Source organism: Phodopus roborovskii, unplaced genomic scaffold (assembly GCF_943737965.1).
Source record: "Phodopus roborovskii unplaced genomic scaffold, PHOROB, whole genome shotgun sequence".
NCBI lineage: Eukaryota > Metazoa > Chordata > Mammalia > Rodentia > Cricetidae > Phodopus > Phodopus roborovskii.
The window spans coordinates 21,275,001-21,292,467 of NW_026126469.1; the positions used below are offsets into that span (position 1 = coordinate 21,275,001).

At 41.6% G+C, this 17,467-nt stretch overlaps 1 protein-coding gene across 1 annotated transcript in view; it reads right to left on the reverse strand.

Annotated features, from left to right (window-relative positions):
* The window catches only part of Cd86 (CD86 molecule), a 61,457-nt gene extending 44,991 nt beyond the window's left edge, over positions 1-16,466 (reverse strand). The window contains exon 1 of the mRNA XM_051191417.1: positions 16,365-16,466. Within this exon, the coding sequence (XP_051047374.1) occupies positions 16,365-16,378 (14 nt within the window). The 5' untranslated portion in view covers positions 16,379-16,466. The remainder of the gene's footprint in view (positions 1-16,364) is intronic.
* Between the last annotated feature and the right edge of the window lie 1,001 nt (positions 16,467-17,467).

Genomic DNA, 17,467 nt, shown 5'->3' on the forward strand with positions numbered 1-17,467 from the left:
AGAGCAACCATCAAGGTAGGGGGTAAATAGAGAGCACACCCTGTCCTGTGTGATAGCGAAATGGTTGTCATGGCAGTACATGAAATATATAAAGAGAGAAACTTAGTCTTCTAAAGCATGTGCTGGGTTAATACTAACTAACGTGTTAGCACCTGTTTATTGGTCCTAACAAATGTATTACTCCACTGAAGAGGACAATAGGGGAAGCCTGGTACCCAGTAGGCACAGGGAGGTGGGAATTCTCTGTACTATCTGCTCAATTAGGAAAAAAAAGAATCTAAACTGTTCTAAAAATAAAGGCTTTTAATTTAAAGACATACACACACTAACCACAAACCCTGATTCCTGGCAAAGCAGCTAAATTAATGACATGACATTTTAGAGGGCTCCTACACCAGTGGGAAAGCGAATTAGCATTAATTTCACAGTCCAAAGGCTCACTTCCCCATTTTCCACACTGGTCACCAAAATGCCATGCATACAGCAGTGCTGAGAAAAATCTCTAATCTTGTATTTATAGCTTCTCTTTTTAATAATTTATTCATACTTCTGGTGCAGAAACAGATTTTTTTAAATGTCAATACCTTAAACAAGTGAAAGAAAAAAATCCACTATTTTTCATAAGCTAGATACATTTAAGGTTTCCAGTTCCTTCCTTCCTTCCTTCCTTCCTTCCTTCCTTTCTTTCTTTCTTTCTTTCTTTCTTTCTTTCTTTCTTTCTTTATTCCTTTCTTTCTTCCTTTCTTCCTTTCTTTCTTTCTGAAGGAACATTCTTAGAAACATAGTGGGTTTCTCTTCTCTTTGTGGACGGGAGTGGGGGTGATGCAATCTTGGTCTATACCATGAGCATGTTTTATATAGTTAAAAGAATCTCTTTTTTCTTTTCCAATATTTTTCATCCTTGGTATTTTTGTCATACAAGTGAGTCAATGGGGCAGAAAGGATCTCCTTTCTCATAAGCCCCAACAGAGGCCACTTTCCTCCCAGGCTTTTCTGTTTCCCTAGCTGCCTAGTGTATCCTTTATTCACTTCCTCGTGATGTAAATTTACACCCATCATTCATGCATGCAACAAAGAGCCAAGGTCTATTATCTCTTCAGGTATAGTCTATCACTTTCTGAACACAAAACCTGGTACCCAGGAATGCATTTCACCTGGGCATTCCCAAGGGAGAAGTCAGAAAGGAGAGAAATGTGTGGTATTTGCAGGGTGCTTTCAAGTGAGTGCAAAGACTTTGTTTCTTCTCAGCACCTCGTGATACTTTAAAAAAAATGTCTGAACTTTAACAGCAACTTACATTTAAGTGAACTTCAGCATCATCCACTTATAATTAAAGGGGATTATATGAAAACATTGTCCAGTGGATAAAAGTTGCCATGGGGTGTGCACATTCTAGATAAGGTGCAGCTGAGCTAGAAGTTGACATATCTGCAGAGATGTAGTCTAGGCTATAGGCAACAGATAATATGAAGAAGGTCAGCCTGGGTGGACCTTGGGCTAGTGACAATGGCTGCGGCACATGAGGAGCCCGGGGTCTGAGAGAGGCCTACAGTCTGGTGAGGACTCGGCAGAATGGAATCAGGGTTTCTGAGAAGTGTGTGGAAACTAGATAGACCATAGGACAAGGAAGCAAGGCGAAGGTGGAGAAGGACCACAACAGGGAAAAATGAGGGCATCACCCCAGGGACACTGGAGACCAGGGTATTGTAAGAAGACATTCAGAGGACCCTTCCTATCTTGTGTGACTCCTGGGCACCCAGACATCTTGTGGAAGGAGCTGGCTGGGTGTCGGCATTGCATAGGAGCTGGGATTAACTGCAGACTCCAGAGACCTTGCTGCACACAAGTATGGTTTCTCTTCACTCTCTTATATTTCAGCAGTGTTTTCCATCTCCTGACAATACTTGAAATGATAGATGTCATTGCACCATTGGACATTTCTGGCCTTGGGCTCTAGGGGAGCTGGAGAAGGAAGGTCCCTACCCTCTCAGGGCCTGCAGTTGAATTCATCTGACTGATCCAGCAGGGTCAGATGCTGACCACCAGGCGACTGCCACCATGCCCAGCTTCAGTCAGGTCCACCATCCTGGAGACTAAATACTGTATTGAGAGCATAAAGTGGATCCTAACTAGTCTGTTAGGTAGGTCACAGGTCAAAGTGTCCCCTCATTCAAGACCCTGCTTCTTCAGCAGCTGCTGATTTCCCTTTGCAGCACATCTGTAATGACTAGGGGTAATTCAGAGCAAAGCAGAGAGACTCTGCAGGTCCATGAAGTGTGGAAGGACCCGTAACTTGTCCTCCATTTTAACAATTCTATATCTTAGCTCTGCTGTTGAGTAGTGTCTGTATCTTCCCATCCTAGGACTTCCTAAGATGGCCTGGTAGTTAGCAAACAGCATGAAGCCTTTCTGTGAAAAATGAAACACATACAGCCAGTTTAAAAGTCAATACCAATGCACTACCAACATCTGTGAGGTCACTTTCTAGAACTCAAAATAAATACCTGGGTCCCACACCCACGTTCCTTTCAACCTTAGTGTTAGTTGAGAACATTAAATGGGAACTCAGAAACTCCAGCTCTGAATGCCAAGTGCTCTGTTGGCTTATACATTCTGAGAAATTGTCATTTCCCTTGGACTCTCTTTTAGAAAACTCAGAATGAGGTAATATTTTAAGCGTCAAAGTGGTCCTTGTCTTTTCTGTCTTTGCAGAGGAGGTCAGAGCACACATAACCAAAGTAACACATTTTAACAAGTGACAGCATATTTCAAATTTGAGGAAGCCAAGGTTCATGAAAGTACCTCATGCAAAATATTTGTGCAAAACTCTAAGTAAAACGTGCATGCCAAAGTAAAATGAAATAGATCGGGCACACAGAACACAATCTATATGACTAAGTGTGTTAAAAAAAAAAAAAAGTTGATTTTTTTTTTCAAGCTTCCATTTTACTACAGGACTGGGAGAAGGACCTTTGCATGCCTAAAATCTCACTTCACTGACATCTTTGTAGCCAGAAGATGTTGGTGAACTCTTGAGATACGCGCTCACATAACCACACACCTGGGTTTAGATTTCAAGTCAGTGGTGTAGGACCACTGAGGTGTTGTATGTCTGTCTGTCTGTCTATCTTTGTAGCTACTTTCTACTCCCCTCACACTCCTCTATCTAGAATATTCTAACAGATGATGCTACTTGGAAGAAATTTTCTCAGTAAAATTGCACATCGCCCTACCTGACACTCAGTTCTGAAAAGGGGCTCACTTTGAGCTGTCTTTGGACTGAAAACAATCCGAAGTGAGTCTGGCACTAAATGGAGTGGTTGGAATGTGAAAAGCTGAGATGCTGAAGGACAATTTATGAACCAATATGACCGCCGTGAGGCATGGGCTGCAGACAAACACTGCACCTAAGTGGTACTTTCACTGTGCCTGGCCTATTTGCATACAAACAAAAGAGGTTATTTTTAAGAGAGGTGTCCTCTTGTTTTTGTTTTGGTCCCTTGGGATGGCTGTGGTCAGGAAGAAGTGTGTGGGTCATTTTCATACACTGGCTCGCATGCATTGTGCTCATGTTGCCCTCCCCTCTCCTTTCTTCCTTATCGAGTATTTCTAATCCAGTAGAGGCCAGTTTTGGATTCCTCGTTACTTCCTGCTGGACTATGACATCAGCTTCCTGGCTATGAAACTTCCTTGCTTAAATGAGCTGTGTCTTCTTCCTCACGAGTGAGGTCACACTTCTGAGCAAGCCAGTCAACGCCGTTTGCTCACTGTCTAAATCCAATTTTGCTTTTCTGTTTTCTTTAATCGTCCTGTTTATACTCCACATTTACTCTTTTCTGACCTCCTGCTCTGTGAAGACGTTTTGCCTTTGCTAATGTTGCATAAGCTGTTCCTCATGCCTGGAACCCCTCCCTTGCCTTCTCTTCATAAGGAAGGATATTTTACCACTGAAGCCTTTCTGTCAACCTTACCCACTCTTCTCAGAGTGTCTGTGTCTTCCTCATGCTCGGACAACGCTGTTTATTCGTTCGCTACAACAGTTTATTGTTGTGTTCAATTTCTTTGTCCTGGAAGTCACAAGAGTGGGGACCATATGTCAAGGCATGGTACTTGGTACTTAGTAGGCGGTCTGGGGTGTGGCTCAGTGTATCTACTAATTAAAGCCAGGATCTGTTTCTCCGTGCCTCTGTCCTTATTAACCCTTCACAATGAATGTAAAATGCCTGGCATGTGAGGAAACTGATTTTCAAGGATGCTAGGCCCCTTGCCAGTGCAACACAGCCTGTGGCTTCAAATGCTCAGTAGGGTGTGGCACTGAATCTATTTTAACTTTTAACTTCTAGCAGATCGTGCTGTATGCCTGGTGTCAGAGCTACTGGTGGATGTCAGCTGTCAGCATCCTTTTTTTTTTTTTTTTTAATATGTGAATGCTGAATGGCTTGACACTTTTCTAGTGAGTCCCTTTACTCTGCTTACTATTTATGCAACCTTGAGCTGGTGGATGAATCACAGTTTTCTCATTCTTTTTCCATTAGTGGAAAAGATCTAACCCATTAGGCGGCTGCCAGGATTTGGGATGACAACCATAGAGAGTTCTCAGCATGGACACTGTGCATCACGGAAACACCATGCTCCATCTCATTCCTCACCACACTTGACACTCCTCCTTTTAATCAGTTTCTCATCTCTGCCTCCCCCACCCCCAGAATTTGGGACCATTCAGCTTTCTAACAAGAAACTGTAGCTCTGAGGAGTTAGCAACCTGTGCAAAGTTCCTTTAATCTGAGGAAATGCTTTTCCTGAGCTACCCCTAGAACTGAATAAGAACCTCCCAAAATACCCAAATAAATAAATGGATCAGAATGTGAGCTCATGTGAAAATATATTTCCAGGCATTTAAGAGGCTGGTTTGGATCCCCTACTTCTTCTTTCTGACCTTCATTTTCCCTGACAGTCATTTAACCCAGAGAGCCCTGGAAACAAAAGCAGGGATCAGCTAGGGAACGCGCATGTTCATTTTTCTGCTCTCTATCCTCTGAACTCGCCATGTTTTTCAAATTCTCATATCCTCCACTGACTTCTCAATCTAGTTCCTGTCCACCCCCACCTTACTTCCCTCCTTCCAGGGCAGAGATCTCAGCTGAGAAGAACCTGGATGGCTTCCCAGAGGAGGTGGGCGGACAGATCCTGACGCCTGACTTGTGTGTGTGTGTGTGTGTGTGTGTGTGTGTGTGTGTGTGCAGCTGCTCTGACAGACTTCCTGCTTGCTTTGTCCTGGTTAGCTGTTATCCCTGCCCTCTACACAAAGGCTCTTACGTGTTGGTATGGAAAGTCTGAGAAGGCCATACACTTGAGTGGAAGCAACCACGTTGGGGTGGGCTCCACCAAAGTGGGCAGCCTCTGCTGCTTGGCCGCATTCTCTGTGGGAAATGTGGCCTGCTGCTACTCACACTCTTCAGGGGTAAACAGGATTCAGGCTTGTGCAGGTTCTCCAGATTACAAAAACATATTGGCCATTAATTTCGATGAAGCCTATTGTTTTATTTTGCTATTTTGATGATTGTCTGGGGACCACTTTTAGGCTGTGGCCTTCACTTTCCAATCTTTTTTCTAATTTTGTTCCTGTATGATACTGGCTCTCTGCTGGCTCTTGCATTTATCATGTGGTCATCACAGCATGTTTAACACCACTTACTTCATAGTGTGTGTGTGGGGGTGTGCTCTATACTGGAGCACTCATATTTGTGGGTACATGTATGTGTGCATGTGGAAGCCTGAGGTCAATGTTGGTGTGTTCCTCAACTGTTCTCCACATTAAATTTTGAGAAAGGGTCTTTTACTGAACCTGGAAGTCACTGACCCCACTAGACTGATGGCCATGGAACCCCAGGATCCACGTGTCTTTTCTTCCTCAGCACTGGGATTACAGGTGTGTACCATGACTGGCTTTACATGGTCACTGGGAATCACATCCAGTTCCTCTTCTACACAGTAGGAATTTTAGCCATAAAGCCATTTCCTGAGCCTGGCGTTCATATCTCTACATTTAACCATAATCTTTTGTGCTGTTAGATGTAACCTCTCCAACACACACAGACATACAGACATAGACACAGACACAGACAGACACACAGGCACATACACAGATATAGATATAGACACAAACAGACAACACAGGAACATATAGACATACAGACATACACACAGATACAGACAGACAGACAGTCAGGCAGACAGGCAGGCACACACGCACGCACACACACACACACACCAATCTTTCACAACGTACAGGTAGATAGTAGTTCAGAGCCAAGGTCTAGAATCAGACTGGCTCTGTTAGCAGCTTTGTGATGTTCAAGACTAAATTTCACCTATGAAGAATTGGGAATAATACCATCTGCAGTTATGAAGAGTAAATAAGATAGCATATTTTATCTTATAATTATAAAACATAATATCATGTAACATTATTCCTGCCAGAGAGTAAGAACTGTTAGCTATGGTGATTTGCCCTCCCTAGAGTGGCAGTAGCTTTTACACTTCTACACAGGGCATTTCATCAAATGTTTTCGAAGTTTACCTTTCTGACTCCCCAAAAGCACACTAGGCTGTCCTGTCTTGGACTCACACACAGGTCAACAGTGTGGAGACTAGTTTGGAGAGGGGCAGACTGGCAGGTATAATGCTGATTCCCTCATTCACACCTCATGGGCTAGAAAGAAACTACACACTCACTTCCAGGGGTCTGTGATAGTCAGTCCTGTTTAGAAGCTCAACGTCTCCACAAGAATACGTTACATTTAAAGGTTTACTTTCTCTTATACGTGTGGGTGTGTTTTCTGAATGGATGTCTGTGGACCACCTGTGCCTGGTGCTCGAGGTCAGAGGAAGGTGTCTGATCTCCTACAACTGCAGTTATAGATAGTGGTGAGCCACCTGTGGGTGCTGGGAATCGGATCCAGGTGCTCTGGAAGGGCTGGCTCTTAATTGATGAGCCAGCTCTCCAGTCTGACCACAAGATGGCTTTGAATTCACTGCATTGAGTTTAGCAGGATGATGTAAGTTCACTGTGGATTTGGCAATTGCTATCAAGGAATTCTTTCTTTCATAACTGCACAATCTAGAAGTAGACACTGAGTTGTGACATACTTGCTTGCTGCTTCTGTCCGTGCATCACACAGTCTTGTGACATCTTCTGCTATTAAAATGTTACTTTCAGTTCTCTAATTAAATTAACTGATCCATCCATTGATGGATAATAAACACTATTAGACATTTAGGTTGATTCTTAGTTTTTATTATATTAAATAATGATGTGATGGTCACTTCTGTGAATAAATCTGTTTCTTGGTTTCTCATTATTTAATGAACTTTCATGAAGGTGAAGTTATAGCAAGATATATAAGCATTTCTATAATAAATACAACAGCTGTTCATGTATCTTCTAGAGTTGAACTAGAAATGTGAGTGTAGTCATCTATACAAAACTAATGTTCAAAAACAATCACTACAAGGTAGAAGCTGAGAGCTGAACACAGGGCATAAGCCTGTATGCCTGCAGTCTCAGATACTTGAAGCCCTAAGGCGGGAAGGTGACAAGTTCAAGACTGGACTGGATTACTAGTGAGTTAGAGGCTAGTCTGGCCAACTTTCAAGATCCTGTCTCAAAATGTATAAAGGGGGCTAGAGGTGTTAGCAGTGTGATTACCCAGCATGCGCAGACCTTTAGGCTCAATCCTAATATAACACAAACAGAAACCAAGAAACAGATGTAAATATTTAAAGTTCAAAAGGCATAAAAAGCAGATTCTCATAAACAATTCTTGAAGATGCTCAAAGTGTCACCTAAAATTATGGAGCAGGATTTTTATTTCAATGTTTTGGGTATTCTACCTTACATAAAATGAAGTTTAGGTGGCTTTGTGGTTTGGCTTGGCATATTCACCTGCATTTAGCCTTCCCTCGTGTCTACAATTAGGAGGTCATCCATTGAAACTTCTAGATTACATGTATGATTGCATTTCCTAGAACCCATCAGAAAAGATAGAGCTAGGTTCTGGGGCGATGGCTCAGCTGTTAAAAACTCCTGTTGCCCTTCTAGAGAAACAATATCTTCTGGCCTCCTCAGAGGGAGGCGCATGCATGCGGGCACACACTCACACATACAAACACACACACACACACACACACACACACGAAACAAAAAGTAAAAGGGAGGATGGAGAAATGGCTCCATGGTTGAGAACGCTTGCTGCTCTTGCAGGGAGCCTGGGTTCAATTCCTGGAACCAGCATGGCATCACACAACTGCCTGTAACTGTAGTTCCAGGGGGTCTGACACCTTCTTCTGATTTCTACAGGTACCAGACATGCTTTACACACACACACACACACAGGAAAAGCATTCACACATGTAAAATAAAATAAAGATAAAGATAGCTTTTAATTAAGAAGAATAGAGTTAAAGACAACTCTTAAATCAATGGCTTAAATTTAAAATGCAAGACAAAACAAAGTTAAAGACTACCTTTCTTAAGACCTTTCCAAAAGACGTAAATTCTTAACAGCCCTCATAACACTGACAAGTACTATGAGCCTCATTTTACAGAGGAGGGCCCCACCTTTGAAGGAGTTGTGTGTTCCTTCAGTAGAGGACAACATGTAGCTGTTCAACACCAGCCCAGTTGAGTTCAACCTGATATTTATCTCAGACATGGTACTGCCACAGACAAATGCAAAACAGCCACATTCACACTCCTGTGGAAGCCTGCATGGTTCGCTGTTCTAAAAAAAAAAGCATCAGACTTGATCTATTTACCACCAGAGAGCCTCTTGAGGAAAGAGCCATATTGTTCATCTTCAGTGTCTTTTCAAAGTGCACCAAAGTGGCTGGAACCAAATGGCTGTGTCATAGTCACTGTTCTACTGCTGTGAAGAGACACCATGACCAAGACAACTCTTAGAAAGCTTTTAGTTGGGGGCTTGCTTATAGTTTCAGAGGCTTAGTTCATTTTCATCATGGCAGGGAGCATGGCGGCAGTCAGGCCTAGTGAGGGAAAAGCTAGGTCCTGATCCACAAGAGAGAGAGAGAGAGAGAGAGAGAGAGAGGGAGGGAGGGAGGGAGGGAGGGAGGGAGGGAGGGAGGGAGGGAGAGGGAGAGGGAAAGAGAGAGAGAGAGAGGGAGAGAGGGACTGGGCCTGGCATGGGCCTTTGAAACTTCAAATCCCACCTACAGTGACACATTTCCTCTAACCATACCATCTCTCAATCCTTCTAAATCTTTCAAATAGTGCCACTCCCTGGTGACTAAGCATCAAATATATGAGCCTTTGGGGGCATTCTTATTCAAACCACAGTCTTAATGCATTTTTGAAAAGCCATTATGAACAAGAGAAGCAAGCAGGACCCAGAACAGGCATGTGTGAGCATTGAAGACTTTGGATACGATGACATGGGTGAGATGCCCATTCATAAACCACAACCAGCAGCATAGGAGAGTACTGCTAATTACACTCATTTGCATTCAGACTCTTATAAACTCTACACATTGATAATTCAATAAAAGGTGAACTCTTGGGGAAGGAGTTGAATTATCACATGTTCAATACATGAAGATTAACATATTCAATACATGAACATATCAATACATGATCAATACATGAAGATGAACATATTTGTTTTTTTAAAAATTACCTTTTAAAACCTGTTTTGTTTTCAGATAAATATAGATTCAAAGGAAGTTAGGAAAAATATACAGGCAAATCCTAAATACTCTTCCACTAGTTTCTTCTAATGGTAGTGTCTTAAGTAGCTGTTTTAATGTGTTAAAGCCAGGAACTCAACAATGAACAATGCACAAAACCTATTCCAATTTCACCACTGTTACACATATTCATTTTCCTCTGTGTGAAGTTTTATGCAGTTCTATCACATCTGCAATATAGGCTCTTGTAATGAGTAACATTAGCAAGATGGAGAACAAGGAGCTGAAGAGATGGCTCAGTAGTTAAGGTGAATATTGTGCTTGCAGGAGATCTGAGTTAGGTTCCCAGCACTTATGTCAGGAGCCTCATAACTGCCTGTAACTCCAGCTCCAAGGTATCCAACCCTGTCTTCTGCCTCCTCAGGCACCTGTATTCATGTTCACATACCCACACACAGACACACACAACTTAAAATAATAATAATAAAATATTTTAATAGACACAGAATGATGCTATCCCCTTGAGTATCCTGTGCTGACTTTTGATAACTGTATGTCCCAGTAGCTCTGCAATTCTATTTTCCACATCACCATAACCATGGCAACTACCAATATGGTCTCTCTGTCTCTGTTACAGTGGAAGGTAAGTGGAACAAAAAGCTTGTAACTTTTGGGGATTGACAATTCACTTAGGGTAATTCCTTAGACATTCATTGGAATTTTTGCATGTAAAAATAGTTCATCTCTTTTTATTGCTTAGTATTATTCCATGGTGTTCATGTACCAAAGCTTCTTTAACTGAGAGTCCTTCCTTCCTTCCTTTCTCTTTCTTTCTTTCTTTCTTTCTTTCTTTCTTTCTTTCTTTCTTTCTTTCTTTCTTTTGTTTTTTCTATTTGACTATTATAAATAAAGCTTGTGTGAATATTTGTGTATTAGTTTTGTGTGAACACAAGTTTTCATTTCTCTGGGATAAATGGCAATTATGGCAATCACACAGTTACATGGTAAGAGTATGTTCATATTTGTAAGAAGCCACCAAAGGTATTTCCAGAGGGCCTGTATCACTTTAGCAGTCCCCAAAATAGAATGAGCTTGTTTCTCTGCATGTCACCAGCACTGGTGGGCCATTGGTTGATTTTGTTTTTATTTGGTTGAAAATTACTGTAAGATGGGCGATGACAAACTAGATTTGCCTTCTGGTTAGTTGAGTGTTATAGGTTTCTCCAATTTTACCAACTTCAGACTGTCATTTATTAACTAGTTCACATAACTAAATGTTCACTCATTTTTATTTTTATTGGATCTTTACCCATTAAATTTGATTATTTTGAATCTGAATTATATGAATCTATGATAATCAGGTTGCTTATACAGTGGTTTCCTATAGTACAGATGCTTTCATTTTAAAAGATTTATTTTATTTTATTTATGTGTACATATGTATATCTGCCTGTCACCAGGTGTGTGCAAGTATTTTTAAGGAAGCCAGAAAAGGCTGTTATATTCCCTGGAGCTGTAGTTACAGGTGTTAGTTACAAGCTTCCTGATGTGGGGCTGGGAGCTGAATTCAGTTCTCCTGGAAGAGCAGCAAGTACTCTTAAGCCAAGAGCCACCTCTTCATCCCAAATTCTGAACTTTTTTTGAAATGGTCTCACTCACTATGTAGAGCTATTTGGCCTAAAAAAGCCTAGTATCCAGCAACTCACAGAGATCCTCCTGCCTCTACATTCAAGTGTTGGGGTTAAGGCATGAACCACCACACCTGGCCATGGATTCTTTTTTATTCAAAGCTTTCTAAGCAAATGATTTCATGCATCTGTCTTCCAGTTCTTTTTTTTTTTTTTTTTTTGGTCTGTTTATTGATATCAACTATGAACACTTGTTGAGGTTCCAGTTAGGCTTGTCTGACCATCATATCTTTCTCCAAGAAGCCTCAGATAAGCAGGTTTCTTTAAACTCCACAATGTGGACTAGAATCTGTGTTGGTACAAAATTCACCATGTGAAATGGTAGCTACACACAATTCTTTTGTTTCCGAAATCCTTTCCAAATCAGATTTGAGTTGAAAAAGAAATATTGATTTCGCTCTTTGCTTCACTTGTAAATGTGGGAAGAGGGTACTCCAGGTCCAACTGGCAACTTTATGTCATTTCCATGAAGATACATTTATTTGTTTGCTTGTTTTTCAAGACAGGGTTTACTCTGTGTAGCTTTGGAGCCTGTCCTGAAACTCACTCTGTAGACCAGGCTGGTCTCAAACTCACTCTGCCTCCCTGAGTGCTGGGAATAAAGGCCTGTGCCACTACTGTACAGCCTGAAGATGTATTTTAAATCACGTTTACCTGTGTGTGGCTATGTGCACATGAGTACTCAGAGGCCAGAGGTATTAGACCCCCTTGGAGCTGGAGTTACAGGTGGTTGTGAGCTGCCTGCTGATGAGGTTCTCTACAAGTATGTGCTGAGCCATCCCTTGAGCTCCCAAAATTTGCTTGGGGGTCAGGTACCATTTTTGCATCAAAATTTCTTTAGAAGGTATCCTCTGTGCTGCCTGCCTGTTCTAGGCTCCCTGAAGCCAGTTCCTTCGATTCATCTGAGCATGTTGAAAAGGCCACCAAGAGTCTCTGGATGATTTGGGTCATTCTACTTCACCTTTCTGTAGAAGTGGACACCGAGACTACCTTCTCCTTTATGAAATGATTTTGTCCTCCTAGGTGACCCAATCCCTTCTTAGTTTCTCTCCCATCTCTCAGATGCACTTGCTCAGTTTCTCAGACTGCAGACTGTGCTTTCACCATGTGTATTCCTTCAAACCAAGTGAAGAAACAACTCACTTTCCTCCTTCCTTCCTCCCTCCCTCCCTTCCTTCCTTCCTTCCTCCCTCCCTTCCTTCCTTCCTTCTTTCCTCTTTCCTCTCTCTCTCTTTCTTTCTTTCTGCTTCCTTCCCCCCTCTCCTGTTTCTCTTTCTCCTCTTCCCCCCAACCTCTTTCTTCTTCTAGAAGCCAAATATACCAGATGAAGGTATCAACTGTGTTGCTCCTTCTGAGGACTGTCAGGGAGGATTCTGCTCCTGGCCACTCTTCTTGACGGGCTGACGTTTTTCTCTTCCTCTATGTATGCTTCTCTACCTAGATTTCCTTGTCTTGCTTACAAGCTCAGACAGAGACACACTCCCATGACACCATTTTATATTATCTCTATAAAAATCTCCATCTACAAGTATGGTCACATTCTGAGACAGTGAAAGATTAGATTTCAACACGTGCTTTGAGAGGTGGGAGAAGGAGCCTTGGTGCCATCATTGGAATCATCTTTCCTACTATAGCTCAAGTGCATATGTCTCAATGCAGAATTTGGCCCATATGCTTTGTACCCCCATGAACACACCCTTGTTCTTGAATTTTGGTTTCCATGATACTACTTTTGTCCTGGTTTACTCCACCTCTCCGGTCTCTCTTTAATGTCTATTTTAAACTGTTCTTCCTTAGCCTCTTCCCTGTCAAGGTTTTCCAGATTCCATCCTGGACTTCTCATCCCATGAGCCTCCTCCCTGAGCTCAGACATGTGAGAATCTTGAGTATCAGCTGTACTTATGCTGAGGACTCCAAGTGTCCACCCTAGTTCAAACCTTTCTCGAGCTGGGCACTGGTTTGTGTGCAATCTATGCAGGCATCTCCATCTAGCTGCTCAAATTCTCTGTGAGCAAATGAACTCACCACATGTCCCCTTTCTCCATCTGCCCCAAACTCATCCCACTCCATCCCTATGCCCTCCATTATGAAGGATGCTCCCACACACTTGTATCTTCTCCCTTCTCCAGCCTCCACACACATAAAAACAAAACAAAAAAGAAAAATCAAAAACAAAGCCAGGCATGGTGGCACACACCTTTAATCCCAGCACTCAGGAGGCAGAGGCAGGTCAATCTCTGGGAGTTTGAAGCTAGCCTGGTCTCCATAGAAAGTTCCAGGACAGCTAGGGAGCTTGTATCAAAAAACAAAACTACAACAAAAAACAAACAAACAAAAAACAAAGCAAAACCAATGACAAAACAAAAACAAAATCAAAACAAACAAAAAAGCAAGCAAATCCTGTGGATTCCGGTGCTCATTCATCCTTTCCTCTCTGATGCTGCCATAGCTAGTTTCTGAGCCATTTCCTCTAAGGATACTGATAACTTCTGGGGAGTGAGGACAGGACTTAGAACATCAAGCTTCCTGAGTCCTAGTCCCAAGAATATCATTATATGGTTATTTAATCTTCGATAAGCAATTTCCCCTCTGTTTCTTAACCATAGCAGTATCAATAAAAAATGACTCATAACAGTAATTACTGAGTTCTTACTAAAGCAAAATTCTAAACACTTTATATAGACCATCAATCACATTTAAACCTCACAACCACACATGACTTCACTTTCAGACATATTTGACAGGGTAGACACTGAATGGTTAAGCAATCTGTCCAAGGCCCACAGCCAGAAGATGTGTTTATATGGGGTCTGGTATTCAAATACACAGCAACCACCAAAACCAAAAATAAAAAAAACCATAATTCAAAACAAAAGGCTAGAGTCCTAGCAGTGGACTCCCACAAATTTTGAAGATCACAAATATAGATATAGGAAAGTCAGTGTAGTTATTGATTTCTTTTTCTAAAGTTGACTGTTAGTTTTCTTCCTATAGACATGCTTCAGGGTCAAAAGCATACCATAAACAGTAAAAATGCTTTTATGAATATTATGCATATGCAAGTGTCCCTTACAGAAGGGTTAGATAGCACTATGTGTTCTCCTTTTCTTCATAAGCTAAGCACATTAGAGGCTGCTCTTTAATAGAATGTAAAAAATCTTTCATGATATTCATTGTGGGGGTTTCATAAATAACCAGTCATTTATTTTTAAATAATTGTTTCTAAGGTTTTCCTCTTTATAAACAATGGCATGAACAATATTGATCTCATCAGACCTTTATTAAGATCTGAAATTGCATCCTTAAAGATGGTCTATTTTGTTAGATAGCATATAACTTAAAGGATAGCTAGTGTGTTTCTGTGGGTTATTGCCCAGGAGTACATAATCATTAGGGGCAATATAGATATATATCCCTCTCCTTAGTAGCATGGGGAATTCTTGTTTTGGAAATTTGGCATTTGCCACCTTGACAGAGAAAAATGATAATGTATTCTTATGATTTACATCACTTTTATTTCTGCTAAAATTCAACTCTACTTATTTCTCGTAACTGCGTTGCAGCATGGAAACAAAGAACAACTTAAACAAGAACCATATAGACAATGGCCTGTGACCCTGTAGACATCCACAGGCCATGCCAGCACAATTCAGTAGGATCAGTCTACAGCTCCATAAAAACTCTAAAGTCTGGAATTTTTTCACATATATATGAAATTTAAAAAGTATTCTAAAGAGGAAAATAATTTTCACTTGGAAATTAGCCTCTAATCTTCTGAAACAAAAGCAGCAAAGGCCCTTCTCAAACCAGTGAAGGCTGGGTCCAGGACAGAATCTCGAAACACAGTAGCAAACAACAAAGAATAGCAAGTGATGGTATCTCCAGCTGCCCAAGCAAGAGAGGGGTAGGCATGGCTGCCTCCAGGAAGTCTGTGTCCTGGGAACCTGCCACAGCAAATTAGGCAAGAAGGAGCCCATCCTCAGGAGCTCTGGAGCCTTGAGTGAGCTATCTACCTTTTCTCAGCCAGGAAGTCTGTGTCCTGGGAACCTGCCACAGCAAATTAGGCAAGAAGGAGCCCATCCTCAGGAGCTCTGGAGCCTTGAGTGAGCTATCTACCTTTTCTCAGCTCAGCTATTAATTACAGCGATTTGTCTGTCTGGACACCACTGTGAAGTGTAACATTAATGAAATGACCCCAGTGAAGTGCACAGTGAGGCGATCCACAGACACCGGGTAACTAAATTACTCCCATCGCCTGTTCCTGTCTTAGGTGCTTATTCTTTTTCTTTTTTCTTCTGTACAGTCATCCCTGAGAATTTTCATAAATGCCAAAATATCAGATGTTCAAGTCCAAAATAAAAAGAGGGGTAATAATTTGCATACACCCGAATACTTTAAATTATCCCTAGATTACATACAATGCCTATACAATGTAAATGAATGACAACAGGAGCCCTGTGCCTCCCAGTATAAGCACAACTGTTGGCTACCTACATGTCTATCTTAAATGGAAAGATGCTAACAGTTGGCCCCCTGCGTTCATAGATGTGGAACCCACACATTCACAGAACTGGCTGTGCCCTTCCTTCTCGGCATTTTCTTTGGCCTCTCTTCTCCTGCCTGGTCTCTTTGTATATGACCAAACTGACTCTGATGTACCAAAATAATAAATAAATAAATAAATTAATTAATTAATCTACCTTCTCTAATTTCTCAGACTTATGTAGACATCTAAAAACCCATTCCAGACTTAAGAAAAAGAGCCACTCTAGGAAAAAGAAAAAAGGAAAGCCAGTTTTACTCGTCTTACATAAATAGTCCTCTTCCTTCTCGGGGCTTTTGCATTGGGCTATTAAATCGATGCATTGCTCCTGAGAGCGTTCTAGAACAGAAATGATAGCATAGTCTCCAGTCTCAGGCTCCCTCTGGATTCCTAACCCATAAGCCACACAGCAAAGAGAAGCAGTCGCTCACCATCTGGGATCCATCTTGGGTGTGTCTGAAAGTTCTGGAAGAAGCCCACCGCGAGTCCGAGTCCTGCTGCTTAAGTCTGTGCTGCCTCAAAGGAGGCGCACTCTTCAGCGCCTGCTCGCTCTTCGGCCTTCCTCAGCAATGACCGCACCAGCTTGACTTTTTCTTAAGAGTTCTTCCTCTTTTCTTAGATTTGAGGAAGATACCTTAACCCTTTCATTGCTTTGTAGGTTATCTTGAGTTTTTAAAAGCAATTCAGTGCTTTGAGACTTAGCACTGTTTCAGTTTTGTTTCTGCTCCACTTCAGCTTCTTCATCTTAAAGCTTTCAATTTAATTCGCTTCGTATTGTTCTTGGCGATGTTGAAGAGACTGGAAGTAATGGAATTAATGTTATAACGGGTATTAGTAGATCTGCTTAGGAGACACTAACTGTTTCCAAAATACCCCCAAAGTAAGTGTTGGGCTCACCTGTTAGAGGCAAGTAACATTTAGGATTCTAGGACGTAAATACAAGTTCACCAGGATTCACCAGCCTTTAGGTTCCATCTCCATAACAAAAGGAGAGAGCTTTGGTTTACAAACAGCCTTGATCCTCACGTCTCCGAACAAGCAAACAGGCAGCTCAGGGTGACAGTCTTAAGTCCTGGCCTGCCATAGAGCCCCAGTTCTCTTGAGAAAAGCATAATTCTGCCAGGTGGGCCAGATGAGTCTGGGTAACAGCTATTTGAAAAAGGGGAACACTGATGCACATAAAATGATTCCAACAATATTTAATATCTTTCCTGGGTAATCTCCCATTGCCCAAGTGGTCAGACTTGCATTCTCTTGTCTTTGTTTAAATTGTTCAGCGCATAAACTAGGGGCAGTAGCAGAAAGAGATTTATGGATGGCAGTATGAGTGGAATGCATAAGCCTAAGGTACATAAGTTAGTAAAACCTTCTATTTGAGGCGGTTCCTCTTTGAGCATTAGTCAGACCCAGAATCATGCTGTCAATAATGAGCTTTCTTCTTATTCTTTCCTGAATGTATGGAGTGAACTCTCACTGTGAGAAGGGGCATATTTTTGCTATACAAAAAAAAAAAAAAAAAAAAAAAAGACAGTTT